This window comes from Aspergillus nomiae (genome assembly GCF_001204775.2).
Source record: "Aspergillus nomiae NRRL 13137 chromosome Unknown contig00100, whole genome shotgun sequence".
In the NCBI taxonomy this organism is placed as follows: domain Eukaryota; kingdom Fungi; phylum Ascomycota; class Eurotiomycetes; order Eurotiales; family Aspergillaceae; genus Aspergillus; species Aspergillus nomiae.
In genome coordinates, this window is record NW_015378155.1 from 1 (window position 1) to 20,384 (window position 20,384).

The following is a 20,384-nucleotide window of genomic DNA, read 5'->3' on the forward strand; positions in this document are numbered from 1 at the left end:
CCCAAGCCCACCGGCACTGATGGCTCTCACCAGGAGGACTCGGGACATGCCGAGCCCAGCCATGCAGCGGAGAGCCCCAAGCCCACTGGCGTTGATGGCTCTCACCAGGAAGAATCCGGAGACGATGACCACAGCCCCAAGGACAGTCCCAAGTCCACCGGTGACGATGGCTCTCCCCACGGAGAATCTGGACATGATCAAGACAACGAAGTAGAAGACCCCAAGCCCACCGGCGTTGATGCCTCCCACCATGAACAAGATCCCTCTCATGAAGAGGCTCAAAGCAGTAATGCTCATGGGCCCGCTTCTACTCCTGCCCATGGACAGCCTCAGCAGGGCGGCGACGACGACTCCCACTTCGATGTGCCATCCTCCACAACGCTGGCTCACATCGCCATTACGCCTACCCCTACCCACGCTCCTTCCCACGTGCACGGAGTTCTGACCTCCACAGAGACCGTTTCTCGATCCTCCGTCCACGTGGTGCCCATTTACGTGCCCTCCAGCAGCGGTGCGCATGTTGCTGAGACTCCTGGCGCCACACCATCTGCGCACGTCCCGATCGGCGTCGACGCGGAGCACAGCTCTCACGTCCCACAAGGACCTGCTACACCCTCTCCCTCTCATCACGAGGTCATGTTCCAGGGTGGTGCTGCGAGCCTGTCACCTAGCGCTGGTGTCATTTCTCTCGCTTGTGGAGTGATTGGTCTCTTGGCCTATGTGTTGTAGATGGGGTGGTGTCTGTAGTTCATTTTCTTTTTCTTCAACCCTCGATGTCGAGGCGTAATGTTGTGTAATCGCTGTACTCTTAAGATTAGTATAGGATCGCCGTCTATGTCTTTCGTTCAGATCCAAGTTTGTGATGATAAGCTAGTTAATGAAGTTACTATTTAAAACACTGTGCCTAGTTAGGCTGAAGTGCTCCTTATCTTCGGCTTCCTCCACAAAGTCTCTACAGTATCCCATGTATCGTATAACTGCAAAACAGCCCTTGTCCTTGTTACATCCATCAAGTGACCCTCCAATACCTCGAAGTTGAACATTAGTACCAAACAGGTAACCGCGCACGTGCACTGCTCATACCCTACAAACACTATACAACCACCTCACCATGAGCTATGCTCCAACATCTCACCGCATATTCTCCATATTCTACTCCTATTTCAATTCTTCATAAATAACCACGAAAGACAAAAACCGCCGTAGATCAATTATGTAATGCACCACTTGCATAGTAACCACCCATGTCCCCCCAACACTGATATCATAATCCCATCATGCACCCGTCGCAAGGACAGGGCACAAAGTGACATCACATATGGCGACCACAACCCTATATAAATCCATACCAGCACTGATTCCACTTCCCATTCAGAGAAACAACTCAGTAACTCAATCTACTTCTCCTAAATCCATTGCACAAAACTTGACCACGAACTACCACTACCACTACACCCCACTTTACATCCATCAAGAATCAGATCAGCAATAAGATACTGATACATACAGCAATGTCCTCCTCCTCCCCCCACCAAGGCGGCACCCTCTCCGAAATGGCCCCCAGGGGTACGACCATCCCCAACGACGCCGGCAAACAAAACACCATTCCCTCCGTGCCGCGCCCCGAGCAGCGGTCAGAGAATCGGCTCTTCGATAACCAGGGCCTGGGTCAGCCGTCTTCGGCCTTCGCTGCCGATAACGATGCCACTATGCCCCGTGGGCCGAGGGACCCTGGCATGTCGGGTGAGGTGGTCACTGGGACGGGCAATACGTTGCCCGCGGAGGGAGAGTCGAAGTGGAATCAGATTGGCACGGATCGGCCTGGTGTCCGGGGGGATACGAGGAATTTGAAGCATGGGAAGGCTAAGGGGAGTGAGTTGGATGAGTGATTCTTTTCTTTTTGTTTGATTTGGGTTGAGTTGGGGATGGAAGTGTATGATATTGGGTTTATGCTTTAGAGTGTTGAGCTGTTTATTGTATGAATAATGGGCTATGCCAGTGTGGATGTCTAAGTGTTTATCTGTATGTGTATCATGATCAAGCTAGGCTTGTCCAATAAACCCTCGGTAGATCTCATCCAAAACATCCCGTTTGCGTTTCCGATCCGCTTGCTCCGCTTCCTCAGCCTCGTCCGGCTCCCCCTCTGGCTCCCTCGACACCCAAGTGCGGATCGTCCCGTCCCCATGCGCAGAGAACATCTCCACGCCCTCGCCCGAGGCGCCATTGCCACGCCAAACAAGGGCATTGATCCTCGCGGCACTGAGCGCGCTAGACCGGCCCCGGAACTGCTGCTGCCCGCCCATGAGACCCGGGACCTTGAGACGCTTGATGAAAGACCCTTCGCGCAGCTCGAACATAAGGATCTCCCCGCGGTCATCGTTCTCACTGAAATTCGGCCACAAGAGCGTCTCCTGCCCCGGACCCATGACGCCTTTGGGGAGGACTAGCGGTGCCCGTTCGGCAAGGTGGGAGGTCACGGCGTTGCGGACCCGGGGACCGAAGTGCGCGAGAGTGTTTGCGCCCGTTGAGGCGTCCCACACGCGGATCCGCGCGTCTTGCCCGGTCGTTACTAGGTGTGAGCCGTTAGAGGTCCAGCGCACGCCGGTCACGGCGCCGTTGTGCGCCCGTGCGTGTGGGGAGAATGCGGGCCGGCTTTGGTAGTTGGATGGTGCGCTGCGTGGTGGTATTAGGCCGACGGCGTCGTCCATGTCCAGGGCGGCGATGGCGGAGTTGTGGCCCCCGCGACGGATATCGAATAGAATCACTTTGTGGTCTGCTGATGCGGATGCCAGGATATGGGGTCTGTGGGGCCCCCAGGAAACGGATAGTACTGAGGAGGAATGTCCGGGGAGTCCGTGGGTTGATAACCCGGAGCGGAGGTCGAGTAATCGCACTGGGCTTTCGGACGTGCCGACGGCGATGAGGAGAGGTGAGGCCGGGTGCGATGACATTGAGTGGGCATATGGTGTGCAGTCGAGTTTGAAGGTGTGGACTGGGGTAATGGCGCCGGGTGCTAGGGCTGAGAGTTTGAGAGTGCCATCGCGCGAGGTTGACAGTATCGTCGAAGGGACTGGGTCGAAGGGGTATATCGATATGGAGGTGATGGCGTGCGTATGGGCGTCTTCATGCGACGATTTTGTGACCGAGGCGATGGATTTGTGGACGTGGCCTAGTTCTGAGCCTCTGGATTCTAGGTCCCAGAAGTGAATAGAGGGGTCTGCGCCCCCGGAGACCATACTGGTTTATTCATTTAGTACGGTGACGGATGACAACAGCTGGGGGGCATACAATCGTCCGTCATATTGATCTATCGCCAGCACATTCACCCCGGCCTTGTGGGCGTAGAGCTCATCCTCGGAGTTCAAGTGTATATCAACAGCTGACGTCGGCTGTTCATGGTTTTGGCGACTGGAGAAACGGATACCGGGGGCTGGTTCGAGGTGGTGAATGAGACGGCTCGTTTGCGCGACATGGAATGTGTGTGGACTGATGGACCCAAGGGTCCTATTCAGAAGATAAGAATTCATTCATCAGGAGTGTGACCGTTACAATCGATTGTTGGTTGCTGATCGTTGATCGGCTTGGATCTTATCGCCAGATGCGGGGCGGATAATAGTTGCACCGAGCATTTGTTTTGGGTGCTGAATCCCGTACAAGATACTGCTCATCTTCAAGTGTCTTGAATGTATGTGAGCATTGTAAAGACCGGCCTGATGCGACAGTTGCTACAATAGCAACGGGGGTTATTTGGGAGTTTTACATGTCCAGCCTACCATCCCCTCACGCCAGATATACTACTCCATGCTTGCACTGAAACCACCAGGATGTTACTTAGGGCTTCATGGATTCGATGATGTGATTTACGAATACCAGACTGCTATTGGCGGAGAGTCATCGTCCACAACGATGTTCACTCCGAACTCCGATGAATCCACTCCGAAAGAGCCTGTCGGAATGATACCCCGAGAAATACTTGCAGGTCGGAATATATTTATAACAGCACGTCAGATTGACTAGCTGAGTATCAGTTATCTTTACGACCTGCGCAGGAGGTTCTAGATCCTGAGGGAAGCTGGCGAGGTCATATTTTAGTCCTTTGGCTTGGAACGTAACCATATTTTATAAGGAGCTTGGCTGTTCCTGGTCTGTCATTAGTTAGGGCAATCGAATCAAGGTTAACTCATCACTATGCTGCATGGCTCGATTTTTTTATTTGTTGAGACAAATTTAACCTCATGCGCTTGAGCTTTATTTAACCTGGAACCCACGTGGCTATAAAATACTCTGATGTTGTGCTTCTCCAATTGTATGATGACCTCTCGAAAAGTCCAGGTCCGGTCCAAAAGCCACAAAGGTAAGATACCAAACCTGCTTGGATCTTACATCAACTAAGTATGAGCAGACTTACTGCTGGAATATTCATGGTCTCTTCTTGACACCCCATCCACCGGAAATCCATGGCAGTCGGTGGATATCGTCCTCCGGCATGTATTCTCAGTAAATGCAAACAGCGCCTGTAATAGCCTCGAGGACGCATATATCCTCGATTCTGGCCCGAACTCTGCGCCTCAAGAATATGGACCTGAAGCTTTCGGTTCACATAAAGCATTCCAGTTCTTCCTGCAATGCTTGCGCGCCGCAACCACATCCAGGCCACGTATAGCGAAGCTCATCGTGCCCTTGCAGAAAGGGCATATTGTCCGCTCAGACATTATTCCTCTGCGTCTGCGGGACTCCCAATATATCGAGACGGCGGTGTCATTTGCCGAGCCCTTTCAGAGCTACACAGGCTCCGCAATTACACCTCCCGATGCCAGCAACCTACCTGCACTTTTCTCTGCGGCTACAGCCGGTCTTCTCTTACAACATAATGTAGAGTCTGATTCATACCCCGGCTTTGAGGCATTGTCCCTAGCGGTTGAATCAGACTTGGAGAACAGACTCTCATTTCCGTGGACACTGTCTGAACCTATACATCGGAAAACACTAGTACTAGTTGATGCGAATAGCAGCCACCCCGAGGACGGAGTAGGCCTTTACCATGCCGCTCGAGTGCTCGGCATCGACATCGTCGTGCTAGACAATAAAGGGCACTGGCTCGAAGGCCCGAGTATGCACACTGGCGTGAAGCGTTCATCCCGACACGTCTCACTAACCCACCCGAAGAAGACGTAGCTGACCGAATTGTCGAATCCGTGAAGGCATACGGAAAGCCGGTGGATGGCATTGTCACGTTCGCGGACTCGTTCTGGCCTTATATCGCCCAAGCTGCGCCGCAGGTGGGCCTTCAGACAGCTTCACAGGCAGCACTAAGAATCGCCACGAATAAGTACCTCACGAGCGTATTCGCCGGCCACCAAGCTTATCGTGCGTCAAGCTAGATGAGGCTCTTGAAATCGCGAAGAAGAAAGATCTCCCTTATCCGCTTATAGTCAAACCGTGCGATGGCTGGAGCTCGGAGGGTGTATCGCGTGTCGATAACCTTGACGCGCTTACCATGGCTGTCAACTCTATCGATGTGTCTCGCCACGGAACGGCATTCGTCATCGAGAAATACTGTGATGGCCCCGAAGTCGACGTCAATTTCGTACTCCTGGACGGCGAAGTCCTCTTCTTCGAGGTCTGCGATGACCTCCCCAAGTCGGCAGATATCAATGGACCCAGCATAGGCTCGCTGCATAACTTCCACGAGCTGAACAGCGTCTACCCGTCCGCTCTCCCGCCCCAGGAAATAGACCTCCTTCGAAGAAGTTTCCTGGACACACTACTCAAGCTCGGTCTGAGGGACGGCGTAATGCACCTCGAAGGCCGGGTCGAGCATTCATCAGTCGAGTACACGAAACAGAACAACAACAACATCATCGACCTGTCCCCGCGTGCTCCGACTCAGCAACCACCAACGCCATGGCTCATCGAGATCAACCCCCGTCCTCTCGGCATGACGGGGTCCCACATTATCGAATCGACCTACGGAATCGACTACTGGGGTCTGGCGCTGCTCATCGCCGTCGGCGACAAGCCCCGTGTCCGTGCTCTATCCCAGCCTTTTAAGCATGGGCCCCAGTACACCTGTGTCATGGTCTTCATTCCGGCCGACTACCCCATAAATTGTCAAGGCATCTTTGACTCGGATGATATTTGCGCAGACTTGATAGCCCGCCGACCAGATCTTGCGAAGCAGATCAGTCGTTGTGCTTGTCTGGTCAAGCGGGGCCAGAAAATTGCCCATCCGAGTTCGGGGCGTCATACCTTTTTGGCGTATTTTAATGTCTTTTCGAGGGTGGGGAGAAAGGAGGCACTCGATTTGGCGAGAAAGGTTAGAGAGGAAGTGAGGTATTCGTTTATTTGAGGGGGTTTGGGCTTTGTATAGGCAGTGATGCTGGAGTAGGACTTAGGGTGAATTGGTAAATCTATGGTGAAGAGGTTAATGCACTTATAGAAGCTGTTGATGGGATTGAGGAGGGGTGCGAGAGTTCCTATTCTAGTATATATTTAGTTCTTCACCTCAAGATCATCTCGCTTCACTACAGGGACGATGACCTTGTGGATAATGATGGTTTATGAATATTCAGCCTTGCTAAATTCTGCAACGCACGCCATTTTGATTCAACTTGCATAACTACGAGATTGTAAGTCCTCTAGTGGCTCACTGTATTACGGATGGCTCATGCGGAACCCTGTCAGGGATAAGAGGATAACATGGCGAGGAAATGTTACCCCCTACGTCTCCAATGACGGTGTTACCCTCATTGGAAAAGTATTATAGTCTTTCCAAGCTGGCAACACTGACTGATGGCAATCTTGTATTCCTCCAGAGATAGTGTAAGCAGGAAGGTGATATATCAATAAGGCTATCCAAGGCACCTGGCCCCGAGCATCCAAGGATTATGAACAGCAAGGTTGATTCTCAATTAATATAAAACCCAGGGCAGGTCCACTGTAGACGCTCACTGGGGACTACTAGGAAGTGATAATCTCTGAAACATGAAAGCGACAGCAGATTCTCGACAACGACGATACCTAGCCCGGTACGGTCATTACAAAACGTCAGTTATCATCAAGTCCATGGTAAAAGTGACATTCAAAACCCACTACCCTAAAAGTATTCCAACCCTTCACTGCAATGACCACTCCTACGTCCCTCACATAACCGACTATCATCTGGACCCTTGCTTCTACCCGAACACTCAGGCTTCTGCACGGCCATGCCCTTCCACTTTTTGATCCGATATGCCACCCGTTCGGCGTATGTCTCGTTTAGAATAGGCTGGCTGAGCCTGTTGCAGCGTTGATGGTATACCCGCGCATCCCAAGTAAGGCTCGAACTATCGGCTATCTCGTCCTGGTGCTCTCAAGGAGAGCCCTGAGCAAGTTAAAGTCCTATCTCGGCACTAGGTCGGGTTAGTACGGCTATGATCCCAAGCCGTATGCCACGATCTCGACTAGTGTAGAATCTTTACGTTCGGCAAAACGGGCTATACAAGCAAGACCTAGCTACATAAGCAATAAAGTGCAATCCGTAGGGTCTGATCAGAGTGACCTTTGGCCCAGTTGGGGACGTGCTTGCCCGGACACGTCACACACTCTCTTATAATTGAAACCAGTACTTGAAATCTATGGAGTATCTAGATAGCCACTCTAATGTAAAACTTATCCAACAAATCCCCTTTACCGATAGAAATGTACCTATCATCACAGGCTATCCTAGCGCTGTCGCGCCTCCCATGCTGTCTTGATAGCTGCGGCGGCGCGGATTAGGTCCTCTTCGGTAACGCAGTCGGCTATACTCTCGAGAGTTTTCTCGACAACAGTGATAGGGTTTGCATCTTTCTTGTCATTGCGAAGACGGTAGAAACGCCAGCGAGATTGGTTGTCTTTATAGCATTCGACAATGGTACCATCTAACGGAGTACCCATCGCTCTTAGGTCATCCCATTCTTTCCGGGTAAGGTACATCTCACCAAAGGGGAGATACTCCTGTGGGGACAGCATGACAGACAATTGGCAGACAGGTATGGGGCCGTAATCTGGCTCTGTAACGCTGTTGATCTTGCCTTCGGAATCCGGCTTAGCATCAGGAAATCGTAGGTGCATGCGGAAGTCCACTGTGTTGTCCGAAGCAGGTTTCCATTTGAGGATATGCTCGTCTAGACCAATATAGTAGGGCGTGCTACAGCAGGTGAAGATAAGGCCGTCATTCCCACGAATGCGCTTAACCTTTGGGATAATATCACGGAACATCATTTCGATGTTATAGCTGGGATGCATCGACTTCTCTTCGACAATAAATGGTCGGCTTTCCTCAGGAAGATTCTGGCACATAGTCTTATAGGGCCGAAGTATCTCCTCCTTGAGATATACTAAGCGCTTGTCGAATGGATCGTGCATTACTCTGTGCCCGCCTAAAACTAATATATCGAATACTAGGTACTTCAGCTGCTGCGAGCCGTCCTCATAGGTATCGATGACAAGTTCACCGTCTATTATGGTATCGTCATGGATCGACAGGAAAGTTTCATCGTCTGGCTTAGGAAAGTGCAAGCCAGATACATAGCGGTAGTCGTTTTTGCGGTCGATCAAGTAGTGCTTCCCAGATACGTCGGAGCTAGTGTCCCCGCGCACCATGTACATTAAACACCGAATTCCATCAGTCTTCTCACAGACATAATAGTCCTTTTGCTGTAGTTCCACCAGATGTTGTGATGAGATGCTAAGGGGAGCCGCACCAGGGTAGCCGATCTTGGTTTGGCCGAGCAGGTTCGCAACCTTGTGGCGGAGATTGTCAACTTTCTCGGGCTCGACTTTGATGCCCACCACATCTAGATCGGGGAAAGAGAGTTTCATCGTTGGGGGACAATAGGAGATGTTCCACGAGAAGGTGTGAGCTTGCCCTTTGGAAATTTACGGCTGCACGGAGTAGCATAGGCAACGTAAACAAAATCAAATTCTAAGGCGGGGGAGAAGGTTGAGGGCAGTGGGTCTCGATCTGCAGTGGGTGAAGAACACAGCCCTCCGTATATTCATAGGGATCTTGCTACCCAGAATGATTGAACTCACCCTAAGTTGGTGTCTAAAATTGGGGGTTGGTAAAGCGATATGCCTATTGCGTAGTAGTCTATGCGGAGAAGCACAGCCAGATGGATATAAAAAAACAGTGGCCGTTGTGAGATGAGATCGAGGCTTTTATAAGTGAATGATTGTTGTCAATTATATCACCTAGTATATTTCACTCAGGGGTACATAATGTATATATGTACCAAAAGCTTGAATATTGAATTCAATTTTTCGTGTTAAACTTTTGTCAATTCTTAAGCTTGATATGGTGATGGCGTACATCTGAGATATATCTCCATTATCACATTGCCAGATTGAAGTTGCTTAATAATTTGAATAGGTTGCTGTCTTAGCAAAAGACTCTATTAGTAACTGGTTGCAGACAGTGATAGCCATATAGATATTTCAATTCCCAACACTCCTTTCACCAGAAACCCAGATAAAGAAGACACAACAAAGCATGAACGGAAGAACTACTGTACGGAATATGGACTATGGACTATGGAACGGAGAACGAGGGCTAGCCTTTAATAGAAGGCGGCCTGAGGGAGAAACTACGCTAGTGAGACTTCCTGGGGCTCAAAGCCATGGAACAAGCTCTATATAGATAGTTTATACCACTTCTGTCTCTACAGGATGAGGCACTCTTGGCTTTGAAATTTCCCTTATATAACTGATGACCTGTTAATGATGCCTGTGCCACTCTGATTTGATTCCTGAGCGTTAACAGACCTACAACTGTGACCCTCGAAAACATTCAACACTTAAGGCGGCCTCTGTCAAAACATTTAAAAATTCTGCCGGTTGGACTGATAGGGGAAATTTCTTATCAGCGTCAGCAGCTCAATTACTATTGTCAACACGTGATTAGCGACAATTGCGAGTCGGACCGTAAGAATTGCAATAAACGACTCGATGTACAATCGCGATAGTTATTAGAGTCCTCGGTGTCAGCGCATGCATCATACAGGCACATCCAAAGTACCAATGCCCGACGGAAAACCCCTTGCGTTAACTGGAAGTCAGAATTCCTTCCAACCTCCGGAGGACGAGGACGACCATTCAGAGGGACCTTCTTTCAGACGACAGAAGCGACAAGCAACTGTCTACGATGCCGTAGCTGGTTTGGGCGACTAACTCGAGCTTTAAAAAGACTTTTCTGATCGATCTTAGGCCGGGTAAATGCGCACGGTTTCCTTCCATTAATTCCTTTCTCCTCGCGATACCGTGACACGGCGTCGTCTAATTTTCGACCTGTCCGTCCGGAAGAAGTTCTCTTTCGTCGGCAAAATGCACCGACTCGGTACGAGGAGAATGACTTCTACTTTGCCCATGAATCCCTTCCGTCCGACCGCCCGCTCCCTAGTTCCGACCTGCTAGAAGCTATTCATACCTACTCAGCGGACTACTACGACTACGCGACTCCTGACCGCGGCCAGGATGATTACCAAAGCATGGATGAAACGGCGCTGATTGCCATGGGGATACTTTTGGAGGAGATGGCGAAGGAATCGCTCGGCAAAACGGGTGATTTAGTCCTGGTGGAAGGGGAAGAGATAGCAAGCGAGGAGGATCAATCTCGACCCCAGACGGCGAAGCGTGTCGGCCGTAAAAGGGCCAATACTGGTCGAAGTAGCATCCTGGCAAGCTCGGGGGACGAACTCGGGACGGCTGTGAGGAGGCAGAGGAAAAAGCGCACCAAAAAGCCGCGACTGGTTCGGACAGCCTCTACGACCGATGCGGACTGAGCCGTGGAGCCCTTGCGACACGTGAATATACCGTGCAATTAGTGCCAGCTCAACTGTTTTTAGGGCATTGGCTCATCCATGTACTCCATATTGACCTCGTCACCTCGTGATCTGAACCTTGCGGCGTTTACTAAAGAGATTGGCTGGTGGTGATACGCTGCGACGAAATTCTCGACTCCCACCCAATTGATCCACCAATAGCCGCCTGCCTTCCCACATGCTAGCTCCTGATGACCCTTGGAAACGAGCTGTGGCATTTTGTGGCGCCTCGCTTGTCAAATGAGACTGACAGCAAGGAGTCATTTGCCTCCCAATTCCGGCCAAAGAAAGTTGTGGGGTATATTGAGCTATCTGGTTTTACCGTGGTCAAGCATGGGAGATTTTGATCCTTCGGCACTTGGCTTGACTTCCATTTGACGAGTATCCTCGGTAAACCATGGCCTCGAAAATTGAAATGATTTAAGTCTCCTGAGGCAGAAGCTAGAGGCTTGGCCTTTGCTCGTTCCGGCTTGGAAGCCCTGTCTCCATTGGAGGACCGGCCGCTAGACCGTCCTTAAATTCCCCGGACTTCAGCCACCGCTCCCATCCTGGCCCTTCAGCCCCAGACTTCCTTTGGCATTGTCCTCTTTTTGTTTCTGGGGTACATTCCAAGACAATTAGCCTGAAATCAATACGGTTTCTTCTCATCGTGTACGACAGCCGCCTTGGCGAGTCCTTTGGACGAATCATCTCGTACTACGTTGTGTTATTCTCGGCCCGCCGAGCCTGTCCAGCTCTGGCTCACTTGCTTGCCGGCATTGAGCTCGAGACCAGATCTCCCGCGCCCTATGGGAACCTGCTAGTCGATCTAATCACATCGTGTCTCGAGAAACCCCATTGGACATACTGTCCTGGGTCCCCAACAGTTTAGCCGGACCATGTAATGTAGCGCTTGCCTAGATTTGATAGACGGAAAAATGGACCGGTTGAAACACTGTCGAACATAATGCTCTTTAAGGTGGCTTTCCCCTCATGCAATGTACTGTTACAAGGTACAAGCGTGTGTCTTCAACTCAGTCGTAGAGACTCGCATTTGCTAAACGACGGACCCCCTTTACTGAATTCACAATGGGTTCGGACACCTTCGAACTTGCCGGTCGGCAGTTCCCCAAGGTGACATGGTGGAAGAATCCAGGAATGAGGAAAACCTATATCTGTCTGGGAATGGTGGTCCTGACGGCGGTACGTTCTCCTGGCTCACTAGCGGTATTCCATCCGAACTCGTGCTCATATTGCGTTCTGAATAGGCCACGAATGGCTACGATGGATCCATGATGAACGGTCTTCAAACCCTCGAACCTTGGCAGGAATATTTCAATCATCCCGGTGGCTCTCTTCTGGGAATTCTCAGTGCCATTATGTCCCTGGGATCCCTAGCAGCTCTACCCGTCGTACCGTACACCGCAGATCTGCTGGGACGTCGGATGGGTATCTTGATCGGCTGCTTGATCATGTAAGTTCTTGCCCGTGCGGAGCCACGGTTAGGGTGCTTATAATAGGCTAGGATCCTCGGAGTTGTCCTTCAGAGCATCAGTGCCAATTACGGCATGTTTTTGGCAGCTCGATTCCTGATCGGTTTCGGCGTCGCCATTGCTCATGGCGCTTCCCCTCTATTGATCACCGAATTGGTGCACACCCAGCACCGTGCCATCTTCACCACGATCTATAACAGTACGTCTCCGCATCCCAAGTCCAGTCCTCTTGTGTGTTTCGATTAACAAGATTTAGCCACGTGGTACTTGGGTGCCATTGTCGCGGCGTGGCTCACCTTCGGCACCAACAATATTTCGAACAACTGGTCCTGGAGAGCTCCGACAATTGTCCAGGCTGGGCCGTCGGTCCTCCAAATCATCTTTATTTGGTTTGTCCCCGAGTCACCTCGATTCCTCATCTCCAAAGGCAAGCACGAGCAAGCCCTCAAAGTTCTGGCGGACTGTCACGCCAATGGCGACCAAGAGGACGAAGTGGTTCAGCTGGAGATGCACGAAATCAAGGAAACCATTCGGTTGGAGCAGGAGTTCGAAAGCAACAGCTGGAAGGAACTGATCCGCACCAAGGGCAACCGACATCGCATGATCATCTGTATCACGGCCGGTTTGTTCTCTCAATGGTCCGGCAACGGTCTGGTGTCCTACTATATCGCCAAAATTCTTAACTCAGTCGGATACACGAGCTCCGTCGAGCAGAACTTGATCAACGGCTGCCTCCAGATCCTCAACCTGATCGTGGCTTTGACGATGTGCTTCTTTGTTGACAAGATTGGGCGACGCAAGCTCTTCCTCACTTCGACCGCCGGCATGCTGGTGGCATTCATCGTGTGGACCATCTGCTCCGCTCGCTATGATATCAGCAAGGCCTCGGGGGCTGCGAATGCAGTGGTCGCCATGATTTACATCTACTACGTGTTCTACAACATTGCTTGGTCAGGCCTTCTGGTGGGTTACACGGTGGAGATCCTCCCGTACAGCATCCGCGCCAAGGGTATGACCATGGTGTGGCTCTGCATTGATGCCGCGCGTAAGTGCCCCTGTCCTCTCATGGTATGCTAGTCGCTGACACTGGGCAGTTTTCTTCAACCAGTACATCAACCCCATCGCCCTCGATAACATTGGCTGGAAGTACTACATCTTCTACTGTGTGTGGCTTGCCATCGAGCTGGTGGTGGTCTGGTTCTTCTACATTGAGACACGTAATACTCCGCTGGAAGAAATCGCTCGGTACTTCGACGGGGAGACCGCCATGGTCGGCGGTGCTGCCGCCACCGAGAAAGCTCGAGAGCTGACCGAGACATTGCACGTTGAGGAGGTCGTTCCGACTAGTGATACCCAGAAAGACCAGGGTCGCGTGAGCGAGTTGAAAGTTTGAGGATGGCCCCTCCACGGTGGATATTGTACCTAGTAATCGGTGTTGCTCGGCGGGGATCTGCGTGATTTCGATTCAATCTTTGTTCTATATAATCTATCTGTGATTAATGTAGCGACTGCTTTTGGCGCATGCGGACCAAGTTCATTTTCCCTTCTCCCTTGATGTATGTAATGTAGAAGATCACGAGTTCTAATGGAAGCCAGGTGACTGCACCTGACATCGACTGGCCTACAGACTGAACGTCTTCTATCCTTCCACTTGACAAGTAATGAGTGGTAGTCTGAACCAGTCCCCCATCGAACTGACCTCAGCTGTACCCTCGATAACCTAATACTTACTAGTCTTAGACGTCCCAATCTACATCTAGTAACTTACACCATGGTACGTCACTGCCCAAACAAACACAGTCGTCTGTTTTAAAAACAACACAACGACCCATTAATCACTCAAACTAATCGAAGAAAAGCCCCCCAAACTCACCAAAGACGAAAAACAAAAGCGCATCGTCTCCCACCTCCGCTCGACCGGGACCTGCCACACGCTCAAAGAGCTCGAGAAGATGCTCCCCTCGATCGTGTCGATCAACGGCATGCAAGTCAAAGAGTACCTGCGCGAATTGGCCGACGACGGCCAGATCCGGGTGGAGAAGATCGGAAGTGGGAACTGGTACTGGTGTTTCAGTGGAGAGGAGAAGATGGAACGGGAGCGAAAGGTGGAACAGCTGCAGGAAGAAGTGGATCGACTACGGAGCAGTAATGAAGAACTGGACAGGCAATTGGCGGTCAGGAAACGGGAGCAAGAAGATGATGAGAAGGCGCTGCAGCCCGGTGAGCGAGAGAGGTTGATCCGGCACAAGGCGGAATTGGAGACGGAGTGTCAGCAGTTACGGAAGGAGTGGTTGGCTGTGTCAGAGAGTCTGGATGGGGGCAAGGGGGTCCAGGAGATGAAGGATGAGGTGCAGCAGTTTCAGCGGGAGGCGCAGATGTGGACGGATAATATCTACGTGTTGGAAGGGTTTGTGAGGAAAATGGTCGGCGGCGATCGCGAGGTGATGGAGATGTTGCAAAGGGAGTGTTACGGGGAAGATTATGTGGAAGGGGAAGGACTGCGAGAGTGGGAATGATCAACATATTATGTTTTTTTATTTATGTACATCCGTCCTGAATCAGGACTCCCTCAGGACTCATTCGAATAACGGGTAGTTATTATAACTCTAAAACCGACAGATGTGGAGGCGCCAAGTCCCAAAGCCCATGAGAACAAAAGCTTGACTGACGGGCCACGCGAATTCGTTGGCTTTTCCACTTTCTCCGCCTCTGGCTTATCGCGAACGCATTTCCCTCACTCCACCAAACTCCTCGCCGTTTATCCCAACAAATCACTCGACATCCTCCTGCAGACGGAGCGCTTTCCGATCTGTCCGACCCTCGACTCCATTGGCCTTCATCCTGCGACTCCCGCATTGAACCCTCCCCGTGTCGTCTTCGAAAACGCTTCTCTCTCCTTCTCTCGCTCTCTCTCTCCCTCACTTCCGGCAATCTGTACTTCCGGGGCTGAGGGCGATACTTGACCCTCTTGCCAGTTCTCGCTCAAGGATGCGGGCCTGTCATCTCCGCTCGTGATTCTCCTGCGCCTCTTCCACCCCCTCCTCTCTCTCCCTCGGTCCCTTCGCCGTCCACCCCCTCTGTCCGACTCGTCGTTTGTACATAGGATCCCTTTTCCGACCTTCCCCTATCGCGTGTGCAATTTCAGATTGGAGGGACAAGCGAGGGAAACGGAAAAAGGAAGCACTAGACAAAAACAAGCATTGCTCGGTCGCGTGTTTGTTTTCCCCGTCGGTATTTGCGCCCGACGCTGACACTGGGTCTGGTGGGATTGATTGCCCGAAGCTCCCGACTGGCAGATTGATTGCTCGAGTGATCGATCGGTTTCATTTGGTTGTTAATATCGATCAGTCATTGATTTGTCCACACGGCCTTATCTGGCTGCACCGGGGAATTTTGAACGGTCCTTCAGCTATATCGGGCTCACCATTCAACCCCCTTGCGTGGCCGTTCCTCTGATTTCGTTGTCTCTGGTTGGTCGTTCGATATTGTGGATATTGAAGTTGACTCTGTTCTTGCATTCCTCCCCTCCCTTACCCTCCCTTCTTTTGTCGCCCCTCTTCGTTCCTCTTTCCTGTTTCTCTCTTCCTCTTACCAACTAGCACCTCCACTCCTCGTGTATGGACTGAGGGAGGTGTGACTGTGGGTCATGTCCGTCAACTCTCCCCCCGCTCAACCCTCCTCGTCGCCGCTTGGTCGGAATCGCAGCTCTCTCTTACACAAGTTTCGTTCGTCACTCGGTCAGCGCAGTCGCAGCCTTACTGATTTCTACATCGAGCCCGACGACCCCTGGCGTTCATATTTCCCGGGGGATGTGATCAAGGGGACCGTCGTCCTTACCGTCGCTCGTCCCGTTCGCATTACACATCTCGTGGTTTGTTTACATGGTTATGTCAAGGTCTTTAAGAATACAGTTCCCTCCGGGGAGACGGCCCCGGATGTGGGATTTCTCGGGCCTGGGCGCGGGCGCCGAGGAGCAGAGTATTTGGGCAATGGGTTGGCTACGCTGTTCGAAGACGAGGTCGTCCTCTGCGGAGAGGGCCGCCTTAAGGAGGGGATCTACAAGTTTCGCTTTGAGATGGTCTTTCCGCCATATGCCCTCCCCAGTAGCATCAGTGTGCGTAATCCACGGCGGCTCGTGCAGATTTCCCCCATTATTCGCTAACGGATGCGGCGTCTAGTTCGAACGAGGCACCATTGCCTATATGCTTACGTCCACCCTAACGAAACCTACCACTATCAACCCAACCGTTTCCTGCCGCCGACGTGTGAACCTCATGGAGAATATTGATATCGCTCCCTTTCCCGCCCCGAAAGCCCGTGTTGTGACACTGGAGCCGGTCTCGAAGCGCACGCGATCGAAGGCAAAGGCGAAATCGACAAGCTCGGATGCGGCACCGGATTCAACGTCGGTCGATGTCTCGGTCAGTGGCGCAGCGGGTTCGGACCATCGCCCTCCGTTAAGTCCCGCTCCTAGTAACGTCAGCTCGTCGAGTCGGATGAGCAACAGCAGCCAAAGTTTCCAAATAGCCAGTGACCCGAGCTCGTCAGCCGGCACTGGACTGCGAAATAGTGAAGCGCGCAGTCTCACGCCCTCCTTAGGGGATAAAACCATCACGGCTAAAACAGAGGTTCTGCGCGCGGGCGTGCTTCCTGGAGATACATTACCCATCAAAGTCACCATCAACCATTGCAAACAGGTACGCAGCGCACATGGGATTATTATCACACTCTATCGCCAAGGACGGATAGACCTTCACCCGTCGATTCCCGTTGGGACCTCCGCGAATGGGAAGAAGCCCGTTTATGAGGACATCTATCCGCGATCCCGAACGGGATTGGGCGGTCTGACGATCGGCACCAGCCGGACCAGCAGCGTCTTCCGGAAGGACTTGGCGCAGACGTTCGCCCCGTTGGTGGTCGATCCCACCACCTTGACGGCCATCGTGAAAACATCCATCCGCATCCCCGAAGATACGTTCCCCACTATCACGCGGACCCCGGGGAGTATGATTAATTTCCGCTATTATGTGGAGGTTGTGGTCGATCTTCGCGGCAAGCTCACCTCGCCCGAGCGGTTCTTGCCGCGGTTCAACTTGGTCACCTCTGGCAGTAATTATTCTCCCAGCGGCAAGATCCTGAATCCGACCGATGCCAACAGCAACGCCATCACGGCGAATTGGGCGGGGAACATCCTAGATACCGACCAAATCCGGCGAGAGAAAGGTGTCGTCGCCGTCGCCTTTGAGGTGGTGATCGGAACGAGGGATTCCCATCGCCGGAAAAACGAACCACGACGCGCCTCCTCAACCGCGGCGAGCTCGGATCTGCAGTCCTCAGGCGGAAATGCTCAAGGGGATGGGGACCATTGGCCGGCAGATCAGCACTCTGTGCCCAATGGGGAATCCGAATATCCGTCACCGGAAGAGTATGGGCCGCAGGAGCTGTTCTGGCCGGAGTACGGGGACGAGTCGCAGCCGCAGTTCCAGTCATTGGGCGAGATTGTATCGACTCCCCAATCAGAAGAACCGATAGACGAAAAGGCGCGCATGCGGCATGCGGAGCAGATGCTGCTTCCCAGTCAACCGCCGAATGAGGCGGAAGCTGGACCGTCGACCGATGTTCCCACGGCTCCTGTGCTTCCCGAGGATGATCACATCAACGGCTACCATCATTTACCCTCACCGACTGAGAACACGGTGCGGCAAGCGTTGACTTCAGCAGAATCAGTTCAAACAGTCGTGCCCGGCAGTAGTGCTCTGAGTCAGCCTTCCGCACCAAGCGATGACAAACAAGAGCTGGAGCGACAACGGTTACAGATGGAGGCGAGCGCGCCAGACGAAAATGGACCGTCCCATAGCAATGCCGCCGATGGACCGAGCGCTCCCGTCTTCCACGACGAAGGCGATCACCAGCTGGTTGGTGGCAATGCGCACGGAGACGAGTCATTGCCGCGCTATCAACGGTAGCACAATACGACGGGCTAGCGATACACTTTGATTTTCTTTATGATATTTATTTGCATTTACGGTTGGGTTAACCCGGAGATACCACCACGTTGGCATGATTTTGAAGTATATTTATTCTACATTATATTTCTTATTGTCTGAAAACATGGCTTCCTCAGAGGAAGTACACATCGGCGTTAGGTTTGGCATAGCGGCAGGCTATCTGCTCTGCAGTGAATACATCGTATAGCATACATCACTGTCTCTACTCTGTATGGGTAGCTTCACAAAAGATAGTTCGACTCCAAGCTTCACTTATATAATTCACAATGAAAACCCTAGGTGAAGAAACTAAGTTAATGGCATATTCTGTCTATATAACCTGTGCCGTAGGATCCACCTCCCATTATTCTTGATACCACATCATCCACCCAAGTAAGTACATTGTCCATAGGACCTTTACATCCATCATAGCCATAGTGGTTATACCAGCTCTGAACTCCAGTCAAAAGCCATCTCATATTACCCTAGCTGAGAGACCCACAGCCTCTTGCTAAGAGAATTGTCCCTTAGCAAGACCTAATCCTCCCTCACGAAGGAAAGAAAGGTGCATTCCTTATAAAGCCCTAACCATCACTACAAAATACCAGTTTCATCTCCCCAAGGCCCTGCATATATTATGACCGAAAGCATCGACGTCGGTACGCTGTTCAAATCTACTCCCACAAGAGCTCACAGCAATCCGGCCGTCCATGCTCTTTTCTCTAGATCCTCTTGCCGTGCCCACGGTTTGAGCAAGGACTTGACTCTTGATCTTGACCATGGTTAGGTTATTATTGAGCAGCTGAACAACTGGAACGCTTCAAAAATAGTACTGGTCAATTGGTCCCTCGAGAGGCACTTTGTCGTAAGTGTATATGGCTAATATAAGCAGAAAGCAAAGCTAACAATTCTGAAGCTAGACAAGGCACCCATATCTCATCGATACCTTGAGCAAATAAACGTCATTTGCCGGAGTGTACCGAATAGTGGCTTGCTATGTTAGACAATCGTATTTAGTCACTGGGAAGCAATTAATGCTGAACCAGATAATGGGGGATATTTGCTGTTGGTGCTGCTGCAGTTGCCTCCATTGCGGTGGGCATAACAGCACCTGCAACGACAATAGCAACAAGAACAGCATACAGAACAGCAGCAGTAGTGACTTCACCAAGTCAACCAAGTCCCCGGTTTTATCACCTGCAACCTTTCCTCAAGGGTAATGAACGGCGAAGGAATGTTCATGTTGTTCAAGCTTGATACTAGAAAGGAGATCCAGTCAGGTGGCATTTTCGATTTCATATTGACGCCCCCGCTGGACTCCCATTCCAAACTAGCCAGCTCCTTCTGCTATAGTGGGTAATTCATCGAGTCCTGGCCCTAAGTGGCGCTGCCGACGCGACAGATGAAGAACTAGACCCTCCAGGAATCGTCCTGGGGTTTGGCATACTTGGTGCAGTGGCACGAACCGCTCAACAGACATCTATGAGATTCCAACAGCGGAATGAGACGAATAGTGGCTATCACTTCAGCCGGAGCAGGCTTCTCCATGGGACAGGAAATCCAAGATCAGCTACGCCGTGCTCAGGTCGATCCGCCATTTACGTTGCAGCTTTCAAGAAGTGTCTTTTGGAGGAGATATCGGGAGACACCATGACTATGGCCAGAAGATCTACAACGACGGTAGAACCGCTATTCGAGTAGGTGGACTATGGTGAGCCATGGTATTCCAAGAATATATGTCCGAAGCTCGGCTATACCCCAGGAAGAATATAAATGAATAGTCGCTTTATCTCGCTCTCACGCCTGTGATTCTTTCTGAAGATATCGCAGAAATGTCGTATCCTGTCGGATATTAGTAGGCGTTACGAGCGGCTAGGCTCAACATCCGGTCGACCCGAGAACAGATTGCTCATCTCGATGAATAGGACCTTGAGACTGACTGTGTTGGTCAGCCTCCTTTAGGTGCTGACTTGCAGTGGAGGCAGCTGGCATCAGTACGTCTCATATGAGAGGGGTAGTCCGAGGGCGGATTAATTGGGTATCGGCAGCATTAGAACTATTTTCTGTGCGCTATTAAGATAAGC

At 51.5% G+C, this 20,384-nt stretch overlaps 7 protein-coding genes across 7 annotated transcripts; 5 read left to right on the forward strand and 2 right to left on the reverse strand.

Annotated features, from left to right (window-relative positions):
- Positions 1–729, forward strand: CweA (putative GPI anchored protein; the record flags this gene model as incomplete). Its single annotated transcript, XM_015551636.1, has 1 exon — positions 1–729. A coding segment is annotated over one exon (729 nt), but the record flags the coding sequence as incomplete, so codon positions are not given.
- Positions 730–1,511: 782 nt separating this feature from the next.
- ANOM_006381 (uncharacterized protein) lies at positions 1,512–1,889 on the forward strand (the record flags this gene model as incomplete). The annotated part of the gene is made up of 1 exon (XM_015551637.1): positions 1,512–1,889. One exon carries the CDS (start codon positions 1,512–1,514, stop codon positions 1,887–1,889), a length of 378 nt encoding a protein of 125 aa, XP_015407782.1.
- Positions 1,890–2,042: 153 nt separating this feature from the next.
- Positions 2,043–3,527, reverse strand: ANOM_006382 (WD repeat protein; the record flags this gene model as incomplete). The annotated part of the gene is made up of 2 exons (XM_015551638.1): positions 2,043–3,237; positions 3,289–3,527. The coding sequence occupies 2 exons, from the start codon at positions 3,525–3,527 to the stop codon at positions 2,043–2,045; spliced, it is 1,434 nt and encodes a 477-aa protein (XP_015407779.1).
- A 784-nt stretch (positions 3,528–4,311) lies between these two features.
- ANOM_006383 (ATP-grasp domain-containing protein) lies at positions 4,312–6,349 on the forward strand (the record flags this gene model as incomplete). The annotated part of the gene is made up of 4 exons (XM_015551639.1): positions 4,312–4,354; positions 4,403–5,110; positions 5,167–5,367; positions 5,433–6,349. The coding sequence occupies 4 exons, from the start codon at positions 4,312–4,314 to the stop codon at positions 6,347–6,349; spliced, it is 1,869 nt and encodes a 622-aa protein (XP_015407780.1).
- A 1,355-nt stretch (positions 6,350–7,704) lies between these two features.
- Positions 7,705–8,844, reverse strand: ANOM_006384 (putative mRNA capping enzyme alpha subunit; the record flags this gene model as incomplete). Its single annotated transcript, XM_015551640.1, has 1 exon — positions 7,705–8,844. One exon carries the CDS (start codon positions 8,842–8,844, stop codon positions 7,705–7,707), a length of 1,140 nt encoding a protein of 379 aa, XP_015407785.1.
- A 1,197-nt stretch (positions 8,845–10,041) lies between these two features.
- ANOM_006385 (hexose transporter protein) lies at positions 10,042–14,829 on the forward strand (the record flags this gene model as incomplete). The annotated part of the gene is made up of 9 exons (XM_015551641.1): positions 10,042–10,177; positions 10,228–10,727; positions 11,865–12,023; positions 12,089–12,294; positions 12,346–12,512; positions 12,570–13,358; positions 13,408–13,700; positions 14,054–14,087; positions 14,168–14,829. 9 exons carry the CDS (start codon positions 10,042–10,044, stop codon positions 14,827–14,829), a joined length of 2,946 nt encoding a protein of 981 aa, XP_015407786.1.
- A 1,130-nt stretch (positions 14,830–15,959) lies between these two features.
- rim8 (pH response protein PalF) lies at positions 15,960–18,279 on the forward strand (the record flags this gene model as incomplete). Its single annotated transcript, XM_015551642.1, has 2 exons — positions 15,960–16,427; positions 16,492–18,279. 2 exons carry the CDS (start codon positions 15,960–15,962, stop codon positions 18,277–18,279), a joined length of 2,256 nt encoding a protein of 751 aa, XP_015407783.1.
- Between the last annotated feature and the right edge of the window lie 2,105 nt (positions 18,280–20,384).